At 41.7% G+C, this 22,202-nt stretch overlaps 1 protein-coding gene across 7 annotated transcripts in view; it reads left to right on the forward strand.

Annotated features, from left to right (window-relative positions):
- SPIDR (scaffold protein involved in DNA repair) overlaps window positions 1-22,202 on the forward strand; it is a 161,904-nt gene that overhangs the window by 123,761 nt on the left and 15,941 nt on the right. For 4 of the 7 annotated variants that reach the window (XR_014550261.1, XM_083622897.1, XM_083622894.1 and 1 more), the window contains exons 11-14: window positions 14,878-15,036; window positions 18,747-18,834; window positions 20,364-20,513; window positions 20,614-20,673. Coding sequence is in view for 6 of the 7 variants with exons in the window: in XM_083622897.1 (XP_083479023.1) it covers window positions 14,878-15,036; window positions 18,747-18,834; window positions 20,364-20,513; window positions 20,614-20,673 (457 nt within the window). In the remaining variant the exon portion in view is untranslated. The remainder of the gene's footprint in view (window positions 1-14,877; window positions 15,037-18,746; window positions 18,835-20,363; window positions 20,514-20,613; window positions 20,674-22,202) is intronic. The other 3 variants (XM_083622898.1, XM_083622899.1, XM_083622895.1) reach the window with 2 other exon arrangements.

Here is a 22,202-nt window from a genome sequence, read left to right on the forward strand (position 1 = left end):
GTTATTTGATTATCACTTAATTTATGCATATATTCTGTAAACTGTGAATCAGGCATTTGCAACCCACTGGACCCAACCAGTCAACACCTTCTGTTTAGCTGTAACAAGCCAAGATGGGCAAGGCTTGATAGTACCTGTGGTAGCCAAACTCCTTGTGCATAACCTCAGAATATCCACAACCCCTGAATCTGATCCCATACCATTTTACTTAAGATTACTGCTGGATCATGCCAGAGGCTCAGCTAGGCCAGCAGCCTGTTCTCATAGTGGCCAACCAGAAATACTGGGAGACCTGAAACAAGACTGGAGTACAATAGCACTGGTGCACTGAACACCACCTTTACAACCAATGGTGTCTCATTCAGTTGTAGTATGAGTGACTGTGCATTGCAAATTTGTCACAGCAGACCACTGAGAGGCTCCATTTTACCAGTCCATACAAGTCCAAAGAGTTGTGCTGGATGGCTACTTGAGGACTTAATTTCCTTGCCACCATCACTGCCATGGGCCTGTCCTTTCATCTGTGCTCATTCACTTTGAGAGATACATCACCTGTAGTCAAGGCTATCACCCTGCCTATTTCAGCATTTTGAGCTGCCCAGAAACCCAGGGAGCCAATCAGGCACCACAGCACTGGAGAGGACACTTAGAAGCAGTTGTGCCAGTGTCCTTCCCCTTCTCACCATTCCATAGTGAGGCCAGGCCTTGACAGGAGCGCTAAGCATATCAGAGCAATCAGAAGTTCCTCAGGTTCCCTAAGTCTTTAGGGAAATGCCATCTTAATAGGTCCTTTGCTAGTCCAGACTACAAGGAAATGGGCTGTCTGTGACAGTAGAATGAAGTAACCAGCACAGAACCAATTCCAAGCTGTTTTATGGGAAGCACTAGATGAAGGGTCCTTGTGCGGCAAATACCCAATGTAGTAAGACAGCTCCATGAAGTCCTGAGCTGGTTTAAACAAGTTAGCCGTAGCATGAATGTTGAAATGTGTAGGCACTCCACACCACCCCAAGACCACTTTTTGCAGCTCAGTTAGGGAGGCTGATGGGCAGTACGCCAACACTAGTCCTGTTCTGTGTCTCAGACCCAGCATGAGGAACTGCCCCTCAAATCCAGTACCCAGGAAGAATGGTTTCCTGGTGAAGAAGATTGCATTTTTATGGATGATAGCAATTCTGTCTCCTCTCCAAGCTGGATTGGTTTATACCTGAAAACTTTGGCAGATAGATCTGGTCCACCTGGTTCATCCACCTCAATAATACATTCCAGGTCAGCCATCTCATCCATGATCAAATCTTGAATGAGAGGTGCTTTCCTGTGGACTGATGTGGCGCATAATAACAGTACCACCAGGTTTGAGGGCAAGCTAACATGGCAACCCAAATATTGTCAGCTGAGAGATGACCTTGGAGGGTCTACAACACTTAAGATATCTGCCACTTCTTTGCATTAACTGGCAGAATCATCTCCCAGCGCTATGCCTCCTTCTGCCTGTGACCCTTGTTCTGTGCACCCTCACTTTGTGCATTGCAGGCACAGCACAGCAGAGAAACAAATGTGAATGGCCACATGCTGTTTGAATAGCTTCAGAGTGTCCCTTTGCTGTGGGCACTGCTTGTATGTACATGGGGGGACCCTCTAAATATTGTCCATTGCCTATTACAAGGTACAAGCTGAAAGAGTAATTGCAGGGTGGAGGGTAGCTAGTATGATTGCTATTAATAAATATTTTTACTCTGCTCTTTGACTCTCAGATATGGAGAAGAAGGGTAGTTGGAGAAGGAAGATTTGACTGGGCTGAGTTGTACAAATACAGTGCTGCAGACAGCTGTGACTGACTGCCCTCTTAATCATGTGACTGAAAGAATCATAGATGCAAGGAAATTTGGGCACCTAGAAGTTACAGCCTGTTATCAAATCCTCAGCCTCAGATTAAAAAAAGTGGACATAATTTAATACCAAAGAGTTTTTAATACATTATCAATTAATAATAATAAGCATTATAATCTATGTGATTTTAAAAATGTTTTATGCAAAACCTCATTGAGTTAAATCCTAAAAGGAGTGCTTAGTAATACATATTACATTGTTAAATCAGTTTCTTACCTTTCAGTGATAAATATTCAAAATTCCCTTTCAGTATTTCTTATTTCCCAGAAGATAGAATTATCCCACAGAGAGAAGCTACCATTAGCTAATAAAGAGATACAAAGTGGCACTTTATCTTGTTGCTACAAGTTCTTAAAATCCAAAGTTAGAATGGGCATATACTTGTTTGCCTCACAACACAAAAATAAACCTTTTATGTTTGGTAACTACAGATAATTTTTCATTATTCAAAATATGTATCAGTAACTAACATACTTTAACACTGCATGCTGTCGTATTCCTAAATCGTACCTTATTACCATATATGATAATATATGAGGCATAGATAATAAACCAGTATTTTAAGTAAATATGTTACAATAAGCAATTTCAACTTTTTCTTTAGTTTGTATTGGTGGATAATTACTGATCTTAGTTCTGTTGAGAATAGACTACAAGCATCCCAAGGTGCACATTTTTTCCTCCAGGTGTTTAGAGCGGTAGCCTAGGACGTGGTCTCCATTGCTTGACTGTTGTTTTCCCAGCAGCACTTGATTAATTAATCATTTATTTATATTTCTGTTACAAACTTTTGAAGAAGCAAAGCACTCTAATTATTTCAACATCTCTTTTTTAAAAAAAATAATAATTTTTATTAACTGGCCAATCACATCAAATTAAATCACATCACATAAATTCCAAATTACAAAGCCAAATTTTTAAATTTTGTTGGGGGAACCCATACTTCAAGATCCAAAGGGGGATTCAGATCATCTTCTTATTACTGCGTTAGTGTCCAAATCAGTCCCAATCAGTCCAAACAAAATTCATAATTCTATCCAGTCTTATCTTGGTGTTTCCACATCATATCTTGTTCATATAATTTCTATTTTTCCTTTACGATCTCTTCTGTTAGTCTCCTTAAGCCGATAAGCAAAATAATAATCCTGTGTGGATTTCCCGTTCCTCCACTTAGTCCAGATGGTTTCCATATATCTCCTTCGTAGATAACATCGCTCTTTCCATCATAAATTTGGCATTTGTCGCTCTTAAGTCCCACCGAGAAGTTGATCCACGATATGTAAACAACTCTATTTCTCTCTTTCTCCTCCCAGACCCAAGAGCTCCAACAATGCCTCCCAAAATGGCGACGGCATTTTTAACTGCGTCATTCCAAAACTCTTAGCTTTCCAGCTTCATCTTGAAACATTGCTTTGGTTCGAAAGTTTATCTCCACACAGCCTTAAATCCACAGCTTAAGTCCTTAGTTTCTGACTCATTAGGGGAGGGGATTCTTGTTAAATCACATAAGAAAAAGGAAGGCAGGTTTTTCCCCCCTCCCCCCTCAGTCATACCGTATCTTGACGTATCTTCTCATATTTTATTCTTGTCATGTTATCAGAAATCTCTTCTGTCAGCAGTCTTTACTCCCCTTTTTCCTTGAAGCATGTGCAATTTATCTCGTCCAAATTGTTTCTTTTGAAGATGCTTGCAACTAGCGGCGCGAATCAGGGACGGCGTCCAGGAGTGCCGGAATCCCACAAGAGGGCTTTGTGCCTAGTGCCCCCACCCCCACAAATTCGGGGGTGGTATAGGGCACAGCAGGCAAGGGCCGTCCCCCCCACAATCCTGGGGGGGTTAAGGAGGCTAATTACCCCCATCATAGCCTCCAAATTACCTCGTGTGGGTCGGAGAGATGTTATTGTCAGCCATCTTCCGATGCGCCACCTAGTGGCCCCCAATTATTTCAACATCTCATCTGCTTGCAAGAAACATTGTTTTGGCACCATGCTAAGTCAAACTGAGTAAGTAAGTAAATAAATAAAAAAATAAAAAATATATAAAAAGCAATAAAAAGGGAGGAGGGGGAAATCTATGGTGCATGCAGATAATAAGAACTTAGCATATTGGACTAATTTGTGGCAGGGTATTGCTGAGAGCAAAGCAAACACAAAAGTTGAATTGTATAGAGGGGGAAAAACCTCTTGTTTCATCTGCACGCTTGATTGTTCAGTTAACATCTCATCAAATTTTTAAAAAAGGTAAACAAGATTAACTGTTTACTTGAAGTGAACTGAAGTCTGGATGTTTTTCTGAAGAACACAATGTACTGTTGTATCTTGTTTCCAGAGTGGTGTTTATCATAATTCCTTGTGCTGTGGTTGGTAGAGTGCTGGGAAGGCACTCCGCCCACTCATGGCTCATTCCTGCTCTCGCTCTCGCTCTCCCTCCGATTGAGGCCTCGCTGCAGGACTGTAAAGCAGAGGGAGATGTCCTGTGTCAGCTTTGCTGCTTGTCATGAGCCGACATTTACCTAGAATGAAATAACAGAGGCCATTTCCTGGAATTCTCGATGGGCTGCTGAGAAGCACTACCATAACTTTTGTAAACAGTCTGCTCACATACACACAAGACTCTCTCTCTCTCTCTCTCAGAGGCATGCACATATGAAACAGAGCCAGCAAAAGCACTCAGAACCGAAAACAATTGCAAAGTCTCTGCGTGTGTTTTAGAGAGGAGGAGGGGGAAGAGAACCAAGATTAGTAACCTGAAGCAGGAATTGTCTTTTGCCAAACAAGGATCTCCAGCGGATCCCTTTCCTGCTATTTCCCCTCTTTGTTGTGTAGTTTATTTTGTTGGTGTAGGATATATTTTTAGTTCAGTGTCAGTTCAACAGAAAGAATATCCCAAATGTAGGCACCATTCCACAATCAACTATGTTTTATTTCGCTTGCTTTGTGCATCCATTGAAGCTGTGATGTTTATATTTGCTTCATGTTACTAAGATAATTTTGGAACGGTCCTACAGTTTTCTGGGTTTTTTTCTTTCTTTTTTTAAGTTCTAGTTCTGTGGTGTATTTACAAATTATCTTAGCATCCCATTCAGAGGGCAGCTGTAGAGAAATGCTTCCAAATCCATTCTCATCTCTGCATACAAATTACTTCCGATTGTTCGAAGGTTAAATCATTCCATTAGAGATTATCTGTCTCTGAACCAGTACAATTTTGTTTGCATTTTTTAAATGTAATTTTTGAGAATTTGTGTTTGCATAGTCTTTGAAAGATCTGATCTCTTTTTAACTTTTTCACAAACTAGTTGTCAAAAATATACATGGTCGGGACTTTCCCACCGGAAGGTGCTTTCTGATGCTACTTGTCCAGCTTCTTCAGTTGGGAGAATTGGACCCTCTCTTTAACCAACCCACATGGGTTTCTCACGTTTAGAGACTAGAGCACCTCTCCTTCCTCTGCCATGGAATCATTCTCCTCTCTCCCCAGCTCTCTTTGAATGATGTTTTTGGCCTATCAGGTAAAAAGCAGGAGCTCTCACATCCACTGCAGATCAGGCTAGGGTTGTGGGGACATCTTGTAGTATGTGGCATTTGATCACCAGTGATCCAGATAACCATTATCTATCTCCAGTTGACATATCAAATCAACTGACTCTTACAATCTTCTGTGGTGATACCCAGCTGCTGTAGGCAACAACCAGCTCTAAATTTACTTTAACTCTTGAGTGAAGGAATTGTAAGAATTACAGCTTTAATTTCATTCTAAGAGGGGGCAACCGCCACCTAATTACTGAGTTGCAGCTGAGCTAGTTCAGCCTTTCTTTCCCTTTGGTCAAAGCATGCTGCGTGTGATCTGGCATGCAGGGGTAAGATTCCCCTGAGTTGTCAAGAAATACGCAGATTCTAAGTTTAGAAGATTTATTAAGATTAGGGATGGAAATATCAAGGGGATGGGAAGCAGATAGGTAACTTTAAAAAGAAACAACAGTTAACTCTCGAAACAACCTAACCAGTTCACAGGCCTACATTTCATAATGCCAGTTTGCTTGTGCTTCTATTCCTCAAGGCATAGATGCATCAAAAAGACTAAAAAACATTTTTTTAAAGACTTGCCTTCACAAGTTTTGTAAGTAGATTAATTAACCCATGTTTTAGGGGTGAGAATTTAATGCTGCTTAATTACATGCACGTAAGATCCCACATATGTCCTTTTATTTAGTTTGATTAGCTTTACCTTAAGCTCTCTCTTAACTCACAGTCTCAACATCAATTCCTGGATCTTCAGGGAAGGTAGCCCCATAATCTGATGGAGGTTGGGTTTGCAACAGAATTCTCTTATGCTGCTTCTGCTTTTTATATGGTATTTCATACGAAGTGAGCGTGGTACCACCGTCCAACTTTCCTTCCTCTCCCTGACTCTCTCTCGTGTATCTCCCTAATTTTTGCCTTATTCAGTTGCTTCAGATCAACCTGAGGGGCATGCTTCCAGTCATAAGATCTTCTGGTCATGCTGATTTATTGTGACCATAGGAATATAAGAGAAGCCCTGTTGGATCAGATCTAGCACCCATCTAGTGCAGCATCCTATTCTCACATTGGTCAACCATATACATTTTGAAAACTCTCATCAATTTCCCCACTTGCGCTCACCAGCAATTATTGTGCAGAGACATACAGAGAGCAGCACTGAGGCTGCTGGTGTGTGCCTTTAGCTAGATGCATATTGTGCCAGCCTTGAAAGACTTGCACTGGTTGCCACTTCACTCCCAAGCCCAATTTAAACTGTTAAAATGGCAAAGATATAGAGATAAGCAAATTTTGGAGTAACTCAATGCCTGTAATATTGGAGATACGATTGGCAATCGTGCCATAGTTTTTAAAAAACTACCAGGAAAGTTGGGGTGTTATTGGCACCACAGCACACTAGGTGGAGAGGTTTAAGTCTTCCCTTCTCAATCACACTCAATAAAAATCTCTCCTACTTATGCAGCAATTAGCATTATGAAAAGAATATTCCATTGCTGAAAATGGGAGTTCCCCCTTTAATTCTAATTGCAGAGTATGTGTGGGATTATTACGATGATCACAACTGGATCTACGCTACTGTTCTACTGATGGCATCTTCCGCCCTGGTTCCTGGTATTTAATGTTTTAAAAACCCATGACATAATGGTTAATCATATCATTAGCATAATGTGTACTTAGGCCCTAATTGGCAATCACTCTGAAACCAGACAATCCTTCTCCAGACAGGAACTATTCCTCTTGCTGCTACCACTTCTTGGGGTGGAAGGAGAAATGGGACATGGATTTCTCCATTGTTTCATATTGGCAACTTCTGCTCTGAGGAAGAAAAGAAATTGGTTTAAATGAATTAAGTCTGTGGTTGAAGGCAGTTGAGCCACAAAAATGTTGGAAATGGCCTTATAGAACATGAGAGCCGGGGGTTGTGAACCATGAAATTAAAACACTTTCTTCCTCCTGGTATACTCCCTAAACCCTTTGTATAATGGGTGTTTCCCTATCTTCAAAAAGGGGGGGGGAGATCCAGGTAACTACTGACCTGTGAGCTTGATATTGATACTATGAAAGGTCCTAGAACAGATAATTAAACTGTCAGTCTGTGAGCATTTATAAAAGGATGCTGAGATTACTAAGACCCAGCATTGGTTTCTCAGAAACAAGTCATGCCAGGATGAGAGCAAGCATGTTTTCTGCTGCTCCAGAGACTAGGACCCGAACCAATGGCTTCAAGTTATTTAGTCGAGATTCCTGCATTGCAATAGGTTGGGATAGATGACCATTTTGGTCCCTTCCAGCTCTACAATTCTATGAACCTATGGTAGTCAAAGTGGTGCCCTCTAGATGTTGTTGAGTTGCAACTCCTATCAACCCTGACCATCACCCATGCTGGCTGGGGCTAATGGGAGTTGGAAATCCAACAATATATGTCGGCTACTCTTCCTCTCTAGAGAGCTGAAGTTCAGAGCTGGCAGCCATTGATCATCCCTGAGACCTTTTGCTGTGTATAGCACAGAAGAGGAAGGTTTCAGAGGGTGAAAAGGGGGGAGGAGATGTCCTTAGCAAATACTGAAGAATGCTGAGGCATTTTGTACCTGTCTGTATGCCACAAGACATAATAATGCAGGTGGCCTTCTATTTACATTTCAGGAAATATGTACATTTTTAACAGTATCTTGAGGGAAGACTGTGGCCCTAAGCATAAATCCCATTGAGGTCATCATGAGTATAGCTAGGACAGGGCTGTAATGTAGCATATAAGGATGTTTCTGCATGTTTCCTTTAATGCTACATAGTTAATGCTCTAGTGCAGGGGTTCCCAAACCATGTGCCATGGACCACCAGTTGCCCATGAGCTTCGTTCTGGCTTATCTGTAAAAATACAATTAAAAATCACACAATATCTGGCATAGCACATTACAGTTACTACAGTGGGGCAGAAAACTCAATAAGTGGTCAACCAAGACCCGTAGCAATTTACAGGTGGCATGTAGGGAAAAACATTGGACAAACCACTGCTCTAGTGCAATCTGCTAGAGTTGGAATTTCAGCTGTGGTTGCACACTTCAAACTGTTTTTCCTGCTAACATTCCCTGACCCCATGCATACTACAAATGCATAAGAGGTTGGCACATATGGCACATTACAAGTGGGCAGTCACCCAGGTTCTGTTTATTTTATTGGCTGTAAAAGACATTTGTAAACCTGTCAGTGTTAACAAAATGTGGTTTATGCTCAACTGTGCCTAGTGGTACGGTTCACAGCGATTGTTTCCAACCTTGCCATTCAAAAGAAAATAAAACTACTGAGGTTGGTTATATGCAATCATATGTTAGTGCATCAATTACAAAACAAATTGTTTTTGTGTTATTGTGCTTCTGTGAAGAAGAAGAAGTAGTAAACAGGAATTTCAAAAGGTGAACACCAGGAAGTGTTGAATGGGAAAGGTGCAGGCAAGTAATGCAGCTTAAAAGAGAAAAGTGTAGAAAAGGGGATATTAACATAAAGACACCACCATCAAAGGCCAAGACAATAGCACTATTCTACTGATTGTATGAAGGTGGTGTACTATAATCCTGTTTGAAGAAAAATAAAATGATCACAAATAAGGACTTAAAGCATTGAAAGGTACCAGGGAAAATATTAAAATGCAATAATTGGGGAGCAATACTGTCTAGAGATTGCAGAATAATGTAACAGTGCAATTCTAAACATGTCTATTCAGAACTAAACCCCATTGAGTTTAATCTGGCAGGCTCTTGGGTGTGTACAAGATTGCACCTTGAGAGCATGGGTGTAGCGGGGGGGCAGGGAGTGGCAGCTGCCCCCCCAAATCAACGAAAATCCATGAAAATCCATAGCAAACTGAGGTTTTGTCCTCCCCCAAGAAAAGGCCTGGCCCCTTCCCCCAATAAAAATCCTGGCTACGCCCATGCCTGAGTGAACTAATCTTATCAATTCTGGACACAATAGCTTTTATGGAACCATCCTTCATTATACACCTTTAGGCACCAGGCAAAAATGTTCTTCTTTAACCAGGCCTTTGACTGATTGACATTCAGCGCCCTTTTAAAATGTGTTGGGGAGGAGGGGTTATTGGATTGTTCTAGTTTTTGATTTTATTATGTGTTTTGTGTTTTTATTGTGATTTTATGCTGTGAACCACTCTGAGACCTGCAGGTATACTACTACTACTACTACTACTACTACTACTACTACTAATACTAATAATAATAAATCTGCTAAACATGGAAATAGTCATATGTGCTTCTCTGTAGATATGAAAAGATTTCTAGCATAGATTTTCAAGTTAGCTGTCATGATGTGGAAAATTTTCCATTTCATAAGTTCATTAGTATGAATGAATGGATGTCATGTCACTAGCAAATAAATATTAGCAAGCGCGACAGTTTCAAAGTTTTTAGCTTAGTTTACTAAATACCCCCTACCCCCCAAAAAGCTAAAGAAGATACCTGTAGGGGAACAGAAATTTTATGATTGCTAATTTGTACAGAAACATTTTCCAATTCAATTTTTTCTGCAAAAACCACATCACTGCTTAGATGTAATTCTGATTAGTGCCATTCAGGTTCTAGTTATTCTGGCTTTTATTTTTTTGGGATGTATTTCAAGGAGGATGCAATAGCCAGCATCTGCTGTGGGGGTGTGAGAATATTGTACATCTGATAAAAGTGATGCGGAGCACTTTAAAAGTGATATGGAACACGTTAAATTGCTACAAGTAAGATGTACAGAAGAGCCCCTCTAGGGTTACAGACAAAAATAGGTTGTGTTTTGTGTCCTTTTGTTCCTACACATGTGTCTCTGATTCTGATTGCACTGGAGATAACATTTGCAGTGGGTGGAGGGATTTTGTTTGTGTTTGAGAGATTCAGATAAATTAAATCCCGTTTGGGTGGAGTTTCAAAGGTTGCTGTTGATTGTAAGCCACATCAGGAGAAGTTAAGGAGCTCCACCTCAAGACTTGACCAGACAAGTTGGTGCATTGGAACTCTGTAGGCACAGTTTTGTGCCTGGTTTTTTGTTTTTTGTTTTACAAAGCAGCACAGAAATCTTATTTTGTGTGCGTGCACCTCCTCATGCTTTAGTAGCTTCTGGGAGGGCACATACACAAAGAGATAAGAGTCTCCTGTCAGGGAGCAGGCATAATCAGCAGCACCCTATCTTGGATGAGCAAATGTTGCCATATATATCAGGAGGATGGGCTGTACACTTTTTTATAGCGTCTCCTTTTTTCCTCCCTCCTCATCTGAGCTTTGAAGAAATAAATACATCAACAAAAGCCTGAGGGGTCAATCTCCTGTTGCAAAGCATATAATTGTTCCCACTATTTTTTGTGTGTCTTCTTTACTCCTTTCTGCAACAGCAATTGCAGACCCCATGTTCTCACTACATTCTTCTTGTGCTAATGCCTTTCTTTTGAGCTGCACCTGTCTGTCTTATGGAGCGCTATTCAGTCTTACTCCTTTGGGGGAGCAAAATGTATACAAGGAAACACAAGCCTCTAACCATGTTGTGGGGTTTACATGTATAATTACTGAATAGAAATCCCTTTTCCACCTTTTCCAAGAAGGATGACTAACTAGGAGGGGGCATGATGACATAATACCATAATCATTTCCAAATATCCACTTGGAAGTGAATAAATCTAAGCATTACCACCACACTCATAAAAATGCAAAATAATTGGCCTCGCCTTCCCTCTCCCCTGCCTCCAGCTCTTTTAGGAAATTAACAGAATATTCCCAAGCTTTGAAATGAGATTCACCGTGGCCTAGTTCACAGATTGGTAAATCTGTGTCTGGCCTGTGCCATTGCAGATATATGCCCCCCAATACAAAAATTAAAATAAATAGTTGCTCAGTAGAGAAAACTCACTGTTATGAAGGACAGGCCTACTTTAGCCTTAAAAACCTGACATGCCAGTTTTTTGTGTGTAGGAGTTTTAAAAATATGTATTTATATTTGGTGTGGAGGAATGTTAAATCTTCCTGGTTGTCATCTGTCTGTCTTGAGAGACAGTGGTGTGCGCCTCTTAGGGTGAAGTGAAACTGCTGTGTTAGCAGCACCCGAGGGACCTCCCCGGCATCAGGCACACCAGGTTCTGCCCAACATTGCAGGTGCCCAGTGCATGCATGTGACATCAAATGGTGGGAGGAGGGCTGACAGGGCCGTTGTACCCTCCCAAAGGCCTGAGGTGACTTGGTTGCAGCCGCAGGAGGGCCCACTGCAGCTTGGCGCAGTCACAGGAGGGCCCAATGGAGCCCACCCGGCTGCGGATATTGAGGGGGCCCGGCCCCCTCAGTGAAATGGGGGGGGGGAACATGGGCCCTCATGGCCCTGCATAGATGGCATGCCTGCCCAGTGCACAAGCCTGGGTAGTGTGTATGGAGGTCCTGATCTGCCCAGCCAACAATACTCCCCTCTTGCTCTTGCTGATGTGCCCCAAAGGAAAGCAGAGCAATATATCTGGCACCAGCTTGGCTGCAGGACTTGCCAGAAGGAGGCATACAAGGCACCATCCAACCATATTAGGGATTCCACTCAAGATTTGTTTAGGGTTCATCCTTAGCCTTTTCTTTTCCTGAAGATATCCCACAAGGCAGCAGAGGTTTAGGAAAAGAGTTTTCCTTCTCCTATTAGATAGGCTACCTTCCCAGGTTGACAAGCTCCATCTGCCTCTCATTTCCCTCTACAGCATGTGCCCAAACTGCCTTCTTGACCGTTGAACCCACTGCTGGTCTCGTTCGCTCATTCTGCCAGAGCCTATCTTCTCATGCAGGAGAAGACCCTAGTTCACTGAGGGTTTGAGACCCATTGGCTACCCTCACCTGGTTTAGCTGGCCAATCAAAGCCATTCCCATGGTGTGGCTGCTGATAGCTTCTAAGAGCCACAAGCGAGAGCTGAGTGCAGGCGAGGGACCAAAGGTGGAAAAAACACTCTATCAGAGGTACTATCCCTCCCCTAACACCCCATACACCCCTAAATCATGCTAACCTCCACTATACATGTCAAGCACATTGTTAACATTTTAAGGAGAAGTAGGTGAAGCTCATTGTTGTTGTTTAGTCGTTTAGTCGTGTCCGACTCTTCGTGACCCCATGGACCAGAGCACGCCAGGCACTTCTGTCCTCCACTGCCTCCCGCAGTTTGATCAAACTCATGCTGGTAGCTTCAAGAACACCAGCATGAGTTTGATCAAACTGCGGGAGGCAGTGGAGGACAGAAGTGCCTGGCGTGCTCTGGTCCATGGGGTCACGAAGAGTCGGACACGACTAAACGACTAAACAACAACAATGAGCTTCACCTACTTCTCCTTAAAATGTTAACAATGTGCTCATAGTGGGAAGCTCATAGTGGTGAAGCTCATAGTGGTGAAGCTCATAGTGGGAGGAAATAAAAATCCTAATCTTTGCCTCCCTTCTTATCGCGTCTTGCCTTTGTTTCTTTGCTCTTCCCACTGAATCACATGTGCATTTTTCATCCATCTGTTCTCACACTCCCGAGTTAACCACACACCTAATGATATCTTTTTGTCTTGGGGCATCTGCACATGTTGTTGCAGCGTTAACTGCAGGGAAAATCATTTTTACCCCAGGATGGTTTCCACCTGTTTTGATGTTGAGCTAGAAGTAGGCATCTCTTTCCCTGAAGGTTATTTCCTTACCGCTAATGAATTGACTCTAACCACGCTTAACTTTTTTATTTATTTAAAATTTCTGCCCCACCTTTTTGCAAAAAGAAGAAAAGGAGAAGTCCTGTTGTGCCTGCAAGGCACCTAGGTACAGTTGTAACGATTATTTGGAGACAATAAGAGAGAACCATGAATGCAACTGTAGACTTGGAGAAAGGAGGGATAAAATGGCAACCAATGATTACTGACTTTTTTCATTACTGACTGCTTTTCATGAAAAGGTTCATAACAAGTTTCCGTAACAAAAATGCAGTTTGAAAATCAACAATAGTTCCATGACAACAGCAAACAGTATTCATATCAGTTAGATGGGGATGTATTTGTTTGCTGGGTTAGCAAGGTGGTGGTGATTGCTAGTTTTAGAGCTCGTTTTCAACAAAGTAACAACATCCCTAGTTGTACTTTCTTGGCACAAAGTCAAAGTGAAACTATATTGGAGTCACATTGGATGGCTGCCTAGCTTAATTCTACCTTTCTGACTGTAGCAGCTTTACTTATTCATTAAACTTATTTGTATATTGCATTTCATTATACATGTCTTTCCACGGAAGCTCACAATAAGAATATTAGTGTAATAATTCATAAGGATGCCTCCTGTAGGGCACTTACTGGAAGGCCTGGGAGGGAAGGACAAGAAATTCTAGCCTTGAATATGTTTAAATATGCCTCTTCTCCTCTCTTGTAATCCTTCCCACAGAACAGTTGCTAGTAGATGGCCATGTCTTTACGAGACATGGATTCACACAAAACTCCAAGTCATGGTTTGTTTAAGATAGGGTCAGCCTGCTCATGAGGCTTGGTGAGGCAGTTGCCTCAGGTGGCAGACTGGGGACAGCTGGGAGGGTTGGCAGATGGGGGGAGCAGAAGTGCACTGCATGCTGCCACCACTTTTCACCCACCACTGCCTCCTGCTGCTTCCACTGCTGCCTGCTCCTCCCCAGCCTCCTTTTCCGTCCTCCACCACCTTCAGCATGCCGGGGCTTCCTTGGGCCTCCTTCAGTTGCCTCAGGCAGCAGCAGAGGAGGATGTAATGGTGACAGAAGGAGGTGATGGATAAGGGCAGGGTGGCATTTTTTGTTTTGCCTCAAGCGGCTAAACATCCTGGGCCCGGCACTGGCTTAAAAAATCACATGTTAACCACAAGGGGTCCCACAGACTATCAAACAAACCATGGCTTGTTTCTCCGACATTCCTGCCCACCCCCCCAGCTATTCTTGCCTCTCATGCCTTTTTAGTTTGGTGAATCTAGTCCAATTTCCAGTTCTCACAGTTGCCTGTGGAAGGACTGAAAGCAGGATCTGAGAGCAGCACTTGCAATTCTTAGCAGTTGGTATACAGAAATTTACTGCCTCTGATAGTAAAAAGTACTAGGAATCATTGCCTTGTAGGGTGGAGGAGATTAATTTTTTGTTACATCCTTATATTTTAAAGCACCATGTGAAATTTCTTCATGGGTACATATAAAGATAATGAAACTGCCTTCTCTAGAGTCAGAGGCTACATATTGTCTTCCTTGATTGGCGGCTGCTCTCCAAGGCCACAGGCAGAGGACGTCCCATCATTTGGATCTTTTTAACTTGTGTAGCTACAGTAAATCAGTTTTGCTACCAGTTGTGATGCATTAAGATTTCATCAGAATTTAATAAGCCTTTACGAAAACCCAAGGCTTCTGTCCTTTGAACAAATGTTTAATTCTGAGATGTTAGAGAGCTCCTTTGGGCATGCCACTAACAGACTAAATTTTATACACCTTTTTGCAGGTTGTGCCTCCTCGTTCAGGATGCCTATGGAATATTCAGTGAGGTACAATTTCATGCCCTGTTTTCTTCAGAACAGATAGAAGAATGTATCCAAAAATGGGAAGGAAAATACTGTCGTTTATCAGGAATTAAAATTTTGCAGAGACTTACTAGAGGGAGGTAAGAATAACACCATAAGTTTATCTTCCAGAACAGTATCTGTGTTTGAGCCCTACATTGGGCAAAAGAGTCCTGCCATGCAGGGGATTGGACTACATGTCCCTCAGGATCCCTTCCAACTCTACAATTCTGTCCTTGTGTGATACAGCAAAAACACCAGCACCTTAAACACTAACAGTTTTATTAAGGCATAATAACTCCCATGGTCTTTGAAGTGTCACAAGATTCATTGTCGTCTGTGCTTTAAGATTATGCTTTTATGGTGTTTCTGGACTACAACTCTCATCATTCCTGACCCTCAGCCATGCTAGCTAAGCTGGTAGGAGTTGGAACAATATTTGGAAGGCCACAGGTCCCCACCATCCCTGATATAAACAATGGGTGACAAACCTGCATTATGAATGCTATAAGTGGCACTGACAGGATTTGAGGCAGAGAGAGCAAGAATCTGACTAATACAGAAACTCAGGCTTCACATACCTGCACTGTGCTGCTTTCCAGACACAAAGCCACAGCAGAGCATTGGGGGAATGCTGCATATGGTACTATGGTGCATGGCAGTGTGCCACTCTATTGTGACTCTTGGCAGAAAGGTTGGCCAGGGTCCTCTAGATTGTTCAGTAGTCACACAATTTGGAACCTGTAAAAAAAGGGAGGGGGAGAGTTGCATTCAAGCAATCTCGCTCTTATTATTTAAAAATTAGAAAATAGTTTACATTTAGAAAATTAAAAATGTCAATGTAACAAACCAATTATCCTGCTTTCAAGTAAGATTTGATGCTTGGGTAAAAATGATCGATCCTTTGAAACCTTTTAGTTCTTCTCTCCACTCAGATGATGGGAGTTGTAGTCCATAGGGCTTACCCCCTGTTCTAAAGCATGATGCTTAAGCAGGTGAGTTAAGAGCACAGTGCCATGACCACAGTTTTGTTTGGGTTTCTCTTTAAGAAGAGAGAGAAAAGGGGAAGGTAGGTACCCTGCATGAGTGGCTATTGCTTTTTCACTCCACCATCGCAAGCTGCACTTTACGAAATGCTGTGTTTTGTACAAATATTTTAAAATTGAGCCTTTCCTACTCTCCACATTAAAGAGAGAAGGCTCATAATGGGCGTATACTGTATTGTAATAACAAGTTGAAGTGGGTCCCATGTTGCAGTTTGGGAATGCATAAAGGTCCTGGGCCTGAAAGGCTGGAAGACTACTCTTCTAAAGCACTCTTGTCCATGGTGCTTTACCATTAAACATACTTTATAAATATATTGCTGCTCTGCCCCACTTCATGCTAGCATTTCTCCAGGGCATTCTGTTCTCATGGACTTGACAGTGTAACCTAAAGGGTGACTATCGCTTCAGCTTTTCCTCATAAAGAAGACATTTGTTATCCCTGACCTTTTTTTATTGCTCTTCTGAGTTTTTGAGAGGGGGGACTAGAACTGCATGCGGTTGTTACTAAATCCGATGCGTTATCAGCATGTAGGGCAGTATCTTTGTTTCCTGCCATCCTTGCATGCTATTGCTCTTACTCACATGACTACCAGCATTCCCTGAGCTCTGCTACCTTAACCTGAATACTTTGTCGCTGCCTAACAGAGGGTGACTAATGAGAGATGGTGATAAAACTAGGAAAAGAGAGCAATGTGCTGAATTCTATATTTGTCAGAATTTGTCAGGTTTCTGTCATTCTGTGTAGGAAAAGAACTAGAACCAGTCCTCAGTGATTCCTAGCAATTTAGGTAAAATCTTCCACTGAATAGAGGCTCTGTCATTAAAACCTTATGTCTTAAAAACAATTGAAACCCATCTTTCCCTTGATTTGTCATCTTTATCCCAGACTTTTTTATTTGTTGTGTAGTGCCCAAGAGTTGTAAGCCCATAAGCAATATGAGCACAATAGTATTGTGTTTTCCTGATGATACATACTTTGAATCAGCAGTAATCCACAGAGATTAAATACTAGCTCGCCAGAGGTGTGCCCCTTCCAATTCCACTGATCACATTATTTACTTTATTTATTAACTGAATTTATAAGCCGTCCATTCATGGATCACAGGGGAGTTGTAACAACATTAGGGCTCCAACTCCACTTGAGTGGAGTTTAGCCCTGGAACTTCCCAATTAACTCTTGTGTTGCCAGGAAGATAGCACTACTTGCCATCATTGTGTTTCCATGGAATTATTCTGTTTTGGTGGCCTTTCCATCTCTCCTCTGTCTCTTTTGCAACATACTTATCTTCATCTTTCATTAGTCCCATACCTCTTGACATTTCCTCCTGAGTCAATGTCTCTAGCTGTACACTGTAAATGTGGAGCTCTTCCCCCTTTCCCATTTCTCAGTCAATTTGGGAAAACCTTTATCTGCTTTTTCACAGACATACCACCACCTTTCCCTTTTTTTCTCCTCCCAAAGTTGGTGACTCTTAAGAACTACTGCTTTCATCTTTGTATCTACTGATAAACCTCTTTTTAAAAAGGCTAGTAATCTCTCGTTAGGTTTTCGCATCAGTTTGCTAGCCTTCCATCCTGCCTTTTTTTACCACTTCAGTTATTTCAGCAGGGGGATTCTGAATTATGCTTCCTTTTGCTATGCTAATGCAATTATCCTGACCTTTAATCTCTGCATTGGCACACTGTTGTTTTCTGCTGTATATCTACTTCAAACACTTTTTACATTTAACATGCTCTACCTCTTTGCCAAGGCCTGTTCTCCTAGACATTCTGCTTCCCTACAGCCAGCGTTGGTAGATTGGATGAATTCTATTATCCTTCCCATGTTATCATTGCTCCGCTCTGTAGTTGGTGGTGCTGGCATGGGAAAGAATCACATAAGTTGCCTGACTGGCATTGTTCTTCTTTATAGACATTGCAAAAAATGAATCTGGTTAGCTATGTATTTGGTTCTTATACTTCTCCTTATTCTTCTGTTTACTTCACACACTTTGGGGCCGGCTTCTCTGTCAACTATTCCCTTGGTTTTCTTCTCCCATTCCTTTTTAGTCTACCACCTCCCAATGCCCAAGATATCTCTAGCAAGATTCAGCTTCTGATATTAGCAAAAAGAGCACCTAGCACAACTCATCAGACCTGTAAGATTGTATTTTCCAGCATACATATAATTTTAATTTTATGAAAGTGCATGACAACTGGTTTGGGGTTTTACTTCCTTAAAAAAACGGGTATGATGAGAGAATGCTTTGTGTACTGTGGGCTCAGATCATATCATTGTGTAACAAGTTGTTGTATCATACACAAGCTCATTCTGAAACTTGGGCAGTTCCAACACAGTTTGTTCGTAGATATGTTCCTCTTCTATATTGTAAATAGTTAGTGTCTACAAATGGAGACAATTTCTTAACCCTAGGTAGTAGATATTATTTCTTTGCCTAATAAATAATATCCAATAATAATATTAGAAATATGTAGAGAGCACTTCCATAGAATTAAATTAGCTTATTCAACTTTTTTAAAAGCAGTAGTCAATTCCTCCCTCCCCCTTGTAACAGCAAAATGGAATTCCATTAGGGAAATTAAAATCTAGAATGCAATGTTCAATATGGCAGGAATTTGGTTTTGTGGTGTTTCAAATTATTGAAATTATCTGAATATAGCATTTTAAAGCATCGTAATACAGCATTGTAAAGCTAAATTTCACCATGTTTGTGTGTTGTCTGTTTTGTTTTGTTTTGTTCTTTGTTTTGTTCTTTTCTTCAAAGAGTGCCGGGACTTTTTAGCCTAATAGACAGTTTATGGCCACCATTATTGCCTGTAAAAGTTCATGGTCAAAGTCAAGAGAGTGAAATGGTAAGCTGCTGTTTCAAACTCCTCCTTTCCTTTTCATTTGTTCTTCGTTTCAAATAGTGCTTTCAAAAGGCAGTAACTTTTAATTACCCATTTATCTATTATTTATTTATTTATTTATTTATTTATTTATTTATTTCTAGTATCACTCCTCCCCATCCCCCTTTTCATCCAAAAAGGCTTCCAAAGTAGTTTCCATATCAGCAAAAACTCAGACAGTCCCTGCCCTCATGCTTATAATCTAAAGACATGACACAGAAGGAAAAAGGAATGAGGATGGAAGAGGAAAACAACAAACTCAAGCATCAGTTACAAAGAACTGACTGGCACTGAAATGGTTTAGGGCTAGTGAGAGCCAAATGGAGCCATTAGAGTAGATCTTCCTTCCTCTCCCTCTGCTACAGCTGTGTTTACATTATCATAATGCCTAGCATTTGTGTAGCACATTTCAAGTGTTTGACACGTAGGCCAGTACTACTGTTTAGCCTGCGTTACAGAAAAAGGTAGAGAGCTGAAGCTGAAACAAGATTTAGAATTTGGGTCTTCCCATATTGTAGATAGTGTTCTCCAACACTTGGTTAGCTCTTCTTTGAGCCAGGGATGTCATAAGCAATCTTAGGAGCTGCCAGTTTCTATATATATTTGTTCATGTCCATCATTTTTAGCAACACAAATGTGTCCGTACAGTACACATTCTTCTCCTTCTAAATTTAAATCTTTATGTTAATTTATTGTTTCTTCCTGGAAGGATCTGTGAGTCATCAGAACCCAGCGTATCAACGAGAAATGGGAAGAAATCCAGTCCCGGGCTGACATTTTGTGAGCAAGTCAGGGACGGGGATTAATAGCTAAACAGCTGTTTTCATTAATCCTAATTTATTTATGTTTTTAGTAACTCTCAGGCGATGACTCCCAAAATGAATAATATATTACTTCTATAGCACTAAACGAGAGATAAACACATTGATCTATAATCTGTATAAATAGTGGATATTCTCCTGAAACAAAAAAGATTTGTTCTCATCATAACAAGGGGAGAGAGTCACGTTGCTTCATGTTCCCTATTATTCTCTCGCTGCTTAAGATTTAATTTGGCAGCATTCATGTTTCTCAGTGACGCGACTTCATCTGTTTATTGTCAAATTCACCCACGTGCTAAAATTCTCAAATGTCATAGAAATCATCGAAAGGCATGAAAATAATGGAATCCGTTTCATCCGTGACTACCATGACAAAAAAAAAAGATTTTTTGATTGTTGATTGTGCTTAGCTATGTTTTCTTGTGACATAGATTCATGGGTGTAGCCACTCAGGAATGTATAAATGATATATTGTTCCAGATTATGCCAAAAGGGTCAGCCTTCTGACATTTGGAAGACAAGCTACGATTAACCATGCCTTAAGAAAAAGTTTCCCTATGTCAAATGTGCCATTCCCAATCATTTTCACCAATTTACTCCACCAAGTAAATAAGTTTAATATAGAGCATTCACATTTTATGACCATGCCTATTTTGATTGCTTAATTTTCAGCAGATTACTGCTAACCTGCCTGCTCCTAGTTTCTGTTACATTATTGCTGCTCAACCGGACCAAAGACAAATTGATATAGATGACAGCGAAGAACAAATTTCAGATTTGTATTTCCCCCCAGCCGTGCACAATCTTGAGGAAATTCTTCAGGTATTCTTGTTGTCATCACAGGTTTTGCAAGTGGCATATTTATTAGCATATTAACATGTTTGAAATTATGCATTTTGCTTACATTTTTATTGCATTTCAGATGGTTGGCTCACATCAGTGTTGCAGCTTTTGGGCACATGTTGTACATCGAAGACTGCAGGTAATTCTTTGAGTGGGCTGGTTAGTTGGTTTTAGAGGTCTGTGTCTTTGCAAACTAACAAAACATTTCTCTTTAAACATAGCTGGTCCAAACAATATATACAGTGGTACCTCAGGCTAAGAACCTAATTCGTTCTGGAGGTCCGTTCTTAACCTGAAACTGTTCTTAACCTGAGGTACCACTTTAGCTAATGGGGCCTCCTGCTGCCGCCGCGCTGCTGGAGCACGATTTCTGTTCTCATCCTGAAGCAAAGTTCTTAACCCGAGGTACTGTTTCTGGGTTAGCAGAGTCTGTAACCTGAAGCATCTGTAACCTGAGGTACCACTGTATATGTAGATGGCTCCTCTCTCTCTTTTTAGTCTTTTTTGGATATCATTTCCCAACCTTGGGGACGCAGGTGGCGCTGTGGGTAAAACCTCAGTGCCTAGGACTTGCCGATCGTATGGTCGGCAGTTCGAATCCCCACGGCGGGGTGAGCTCCCGTCGTTCGGTCCCAGCTCCTGCCCACCTAGCAGTTCGAAAGCACTCTTAAGTGCAAGTAGATAAATAGGGACCGCTTTATAGCGGGAAGGTAAACGGTGTTTCCGTGTGCTGCGCTGGTGCAGGCTCGCCAGCTGCAGCTTCGTCACGCTGGCCACGTGACCCGGAAGTGTCTTCGGACGGCGCCGGCTCACGGCCTCTAGAGCGAGATGAGCACGCAACCCCAGAGTCGGACACGACTGGCCCGGACGGGCAGGGGTACCTTTACCTTTTACCTTTCCCAACCTTGAGCAGGAGGATACTGTTTCCGGTTAGTGGAAAGGAGACAGAATTTATCCAAATTCTTTGAGAGCGCATACATTTGCACTGTTTAAAGCAAGCAACAGGTAACTGATGCCATTTGATAACAATCAGAATAACAGGTATCTACAGCTCCTATCAGTACCACCCAGCGTAAGAGATGCTGAGTGTTGCAGTTCAACAACATCTGGACGCACCACATTGGCTGTCCCTGATTACCTATGATGTGATTCTGCCTAATGGGATTTGGTCTGACTGCCGGCTGTCTATAGAGCAGAAATGGGAAACCCATGGACATCTGGTTAACCACAGAACAGAGTACTGGAGCAGGTGGACTTTTGGCCTCTTCCAACAGGCCCTTCTTACATTCTTATACAGTGGTACCTTGGCTTGGCTCCTGGACACCACTAACCCAGAAGTAAGTGTTCTGCTTTATGAACATTTTTCGGAAGGCGAACATCTGACACGGCTTCCACTTGAGTGCAGGAAGCTCCTGCAGCCACTCGGAAGCTGCACCTTGGTTTTCAAATAGTTTCGGGAGTTGAACAGACTCCTGGAATGGGTTAAGTTTGACAAGGTACCACTGTATTAACCTTTGCCCCTTCAGCTGTTAATTAGATTCCAGCCGCTTTCTGCCCTAGTCAGCAAGGTCAAGTAATATCAGGAGGGCCACAGTATCGTGCTCCTGATATAAAGAAAGAAGTTTACCAAAGCATTTGCAATTCAGCTAATAGTATATATACGGGTTG

The sequence above is a fragment of the Podarcis filfolensis genome (assembly GCF_964270895.1).
Source record: "Podarcis filfolensis genome assembly, chromosome: 7".
In the NCBI taxonomy this organism is placed as follows: domain Eukaryota; kingdom Metazoa; phylum Chordata; class Lepidosauria; order Squamata; family Lacertidae; genus Podarcis; species Podarcis filfolensis.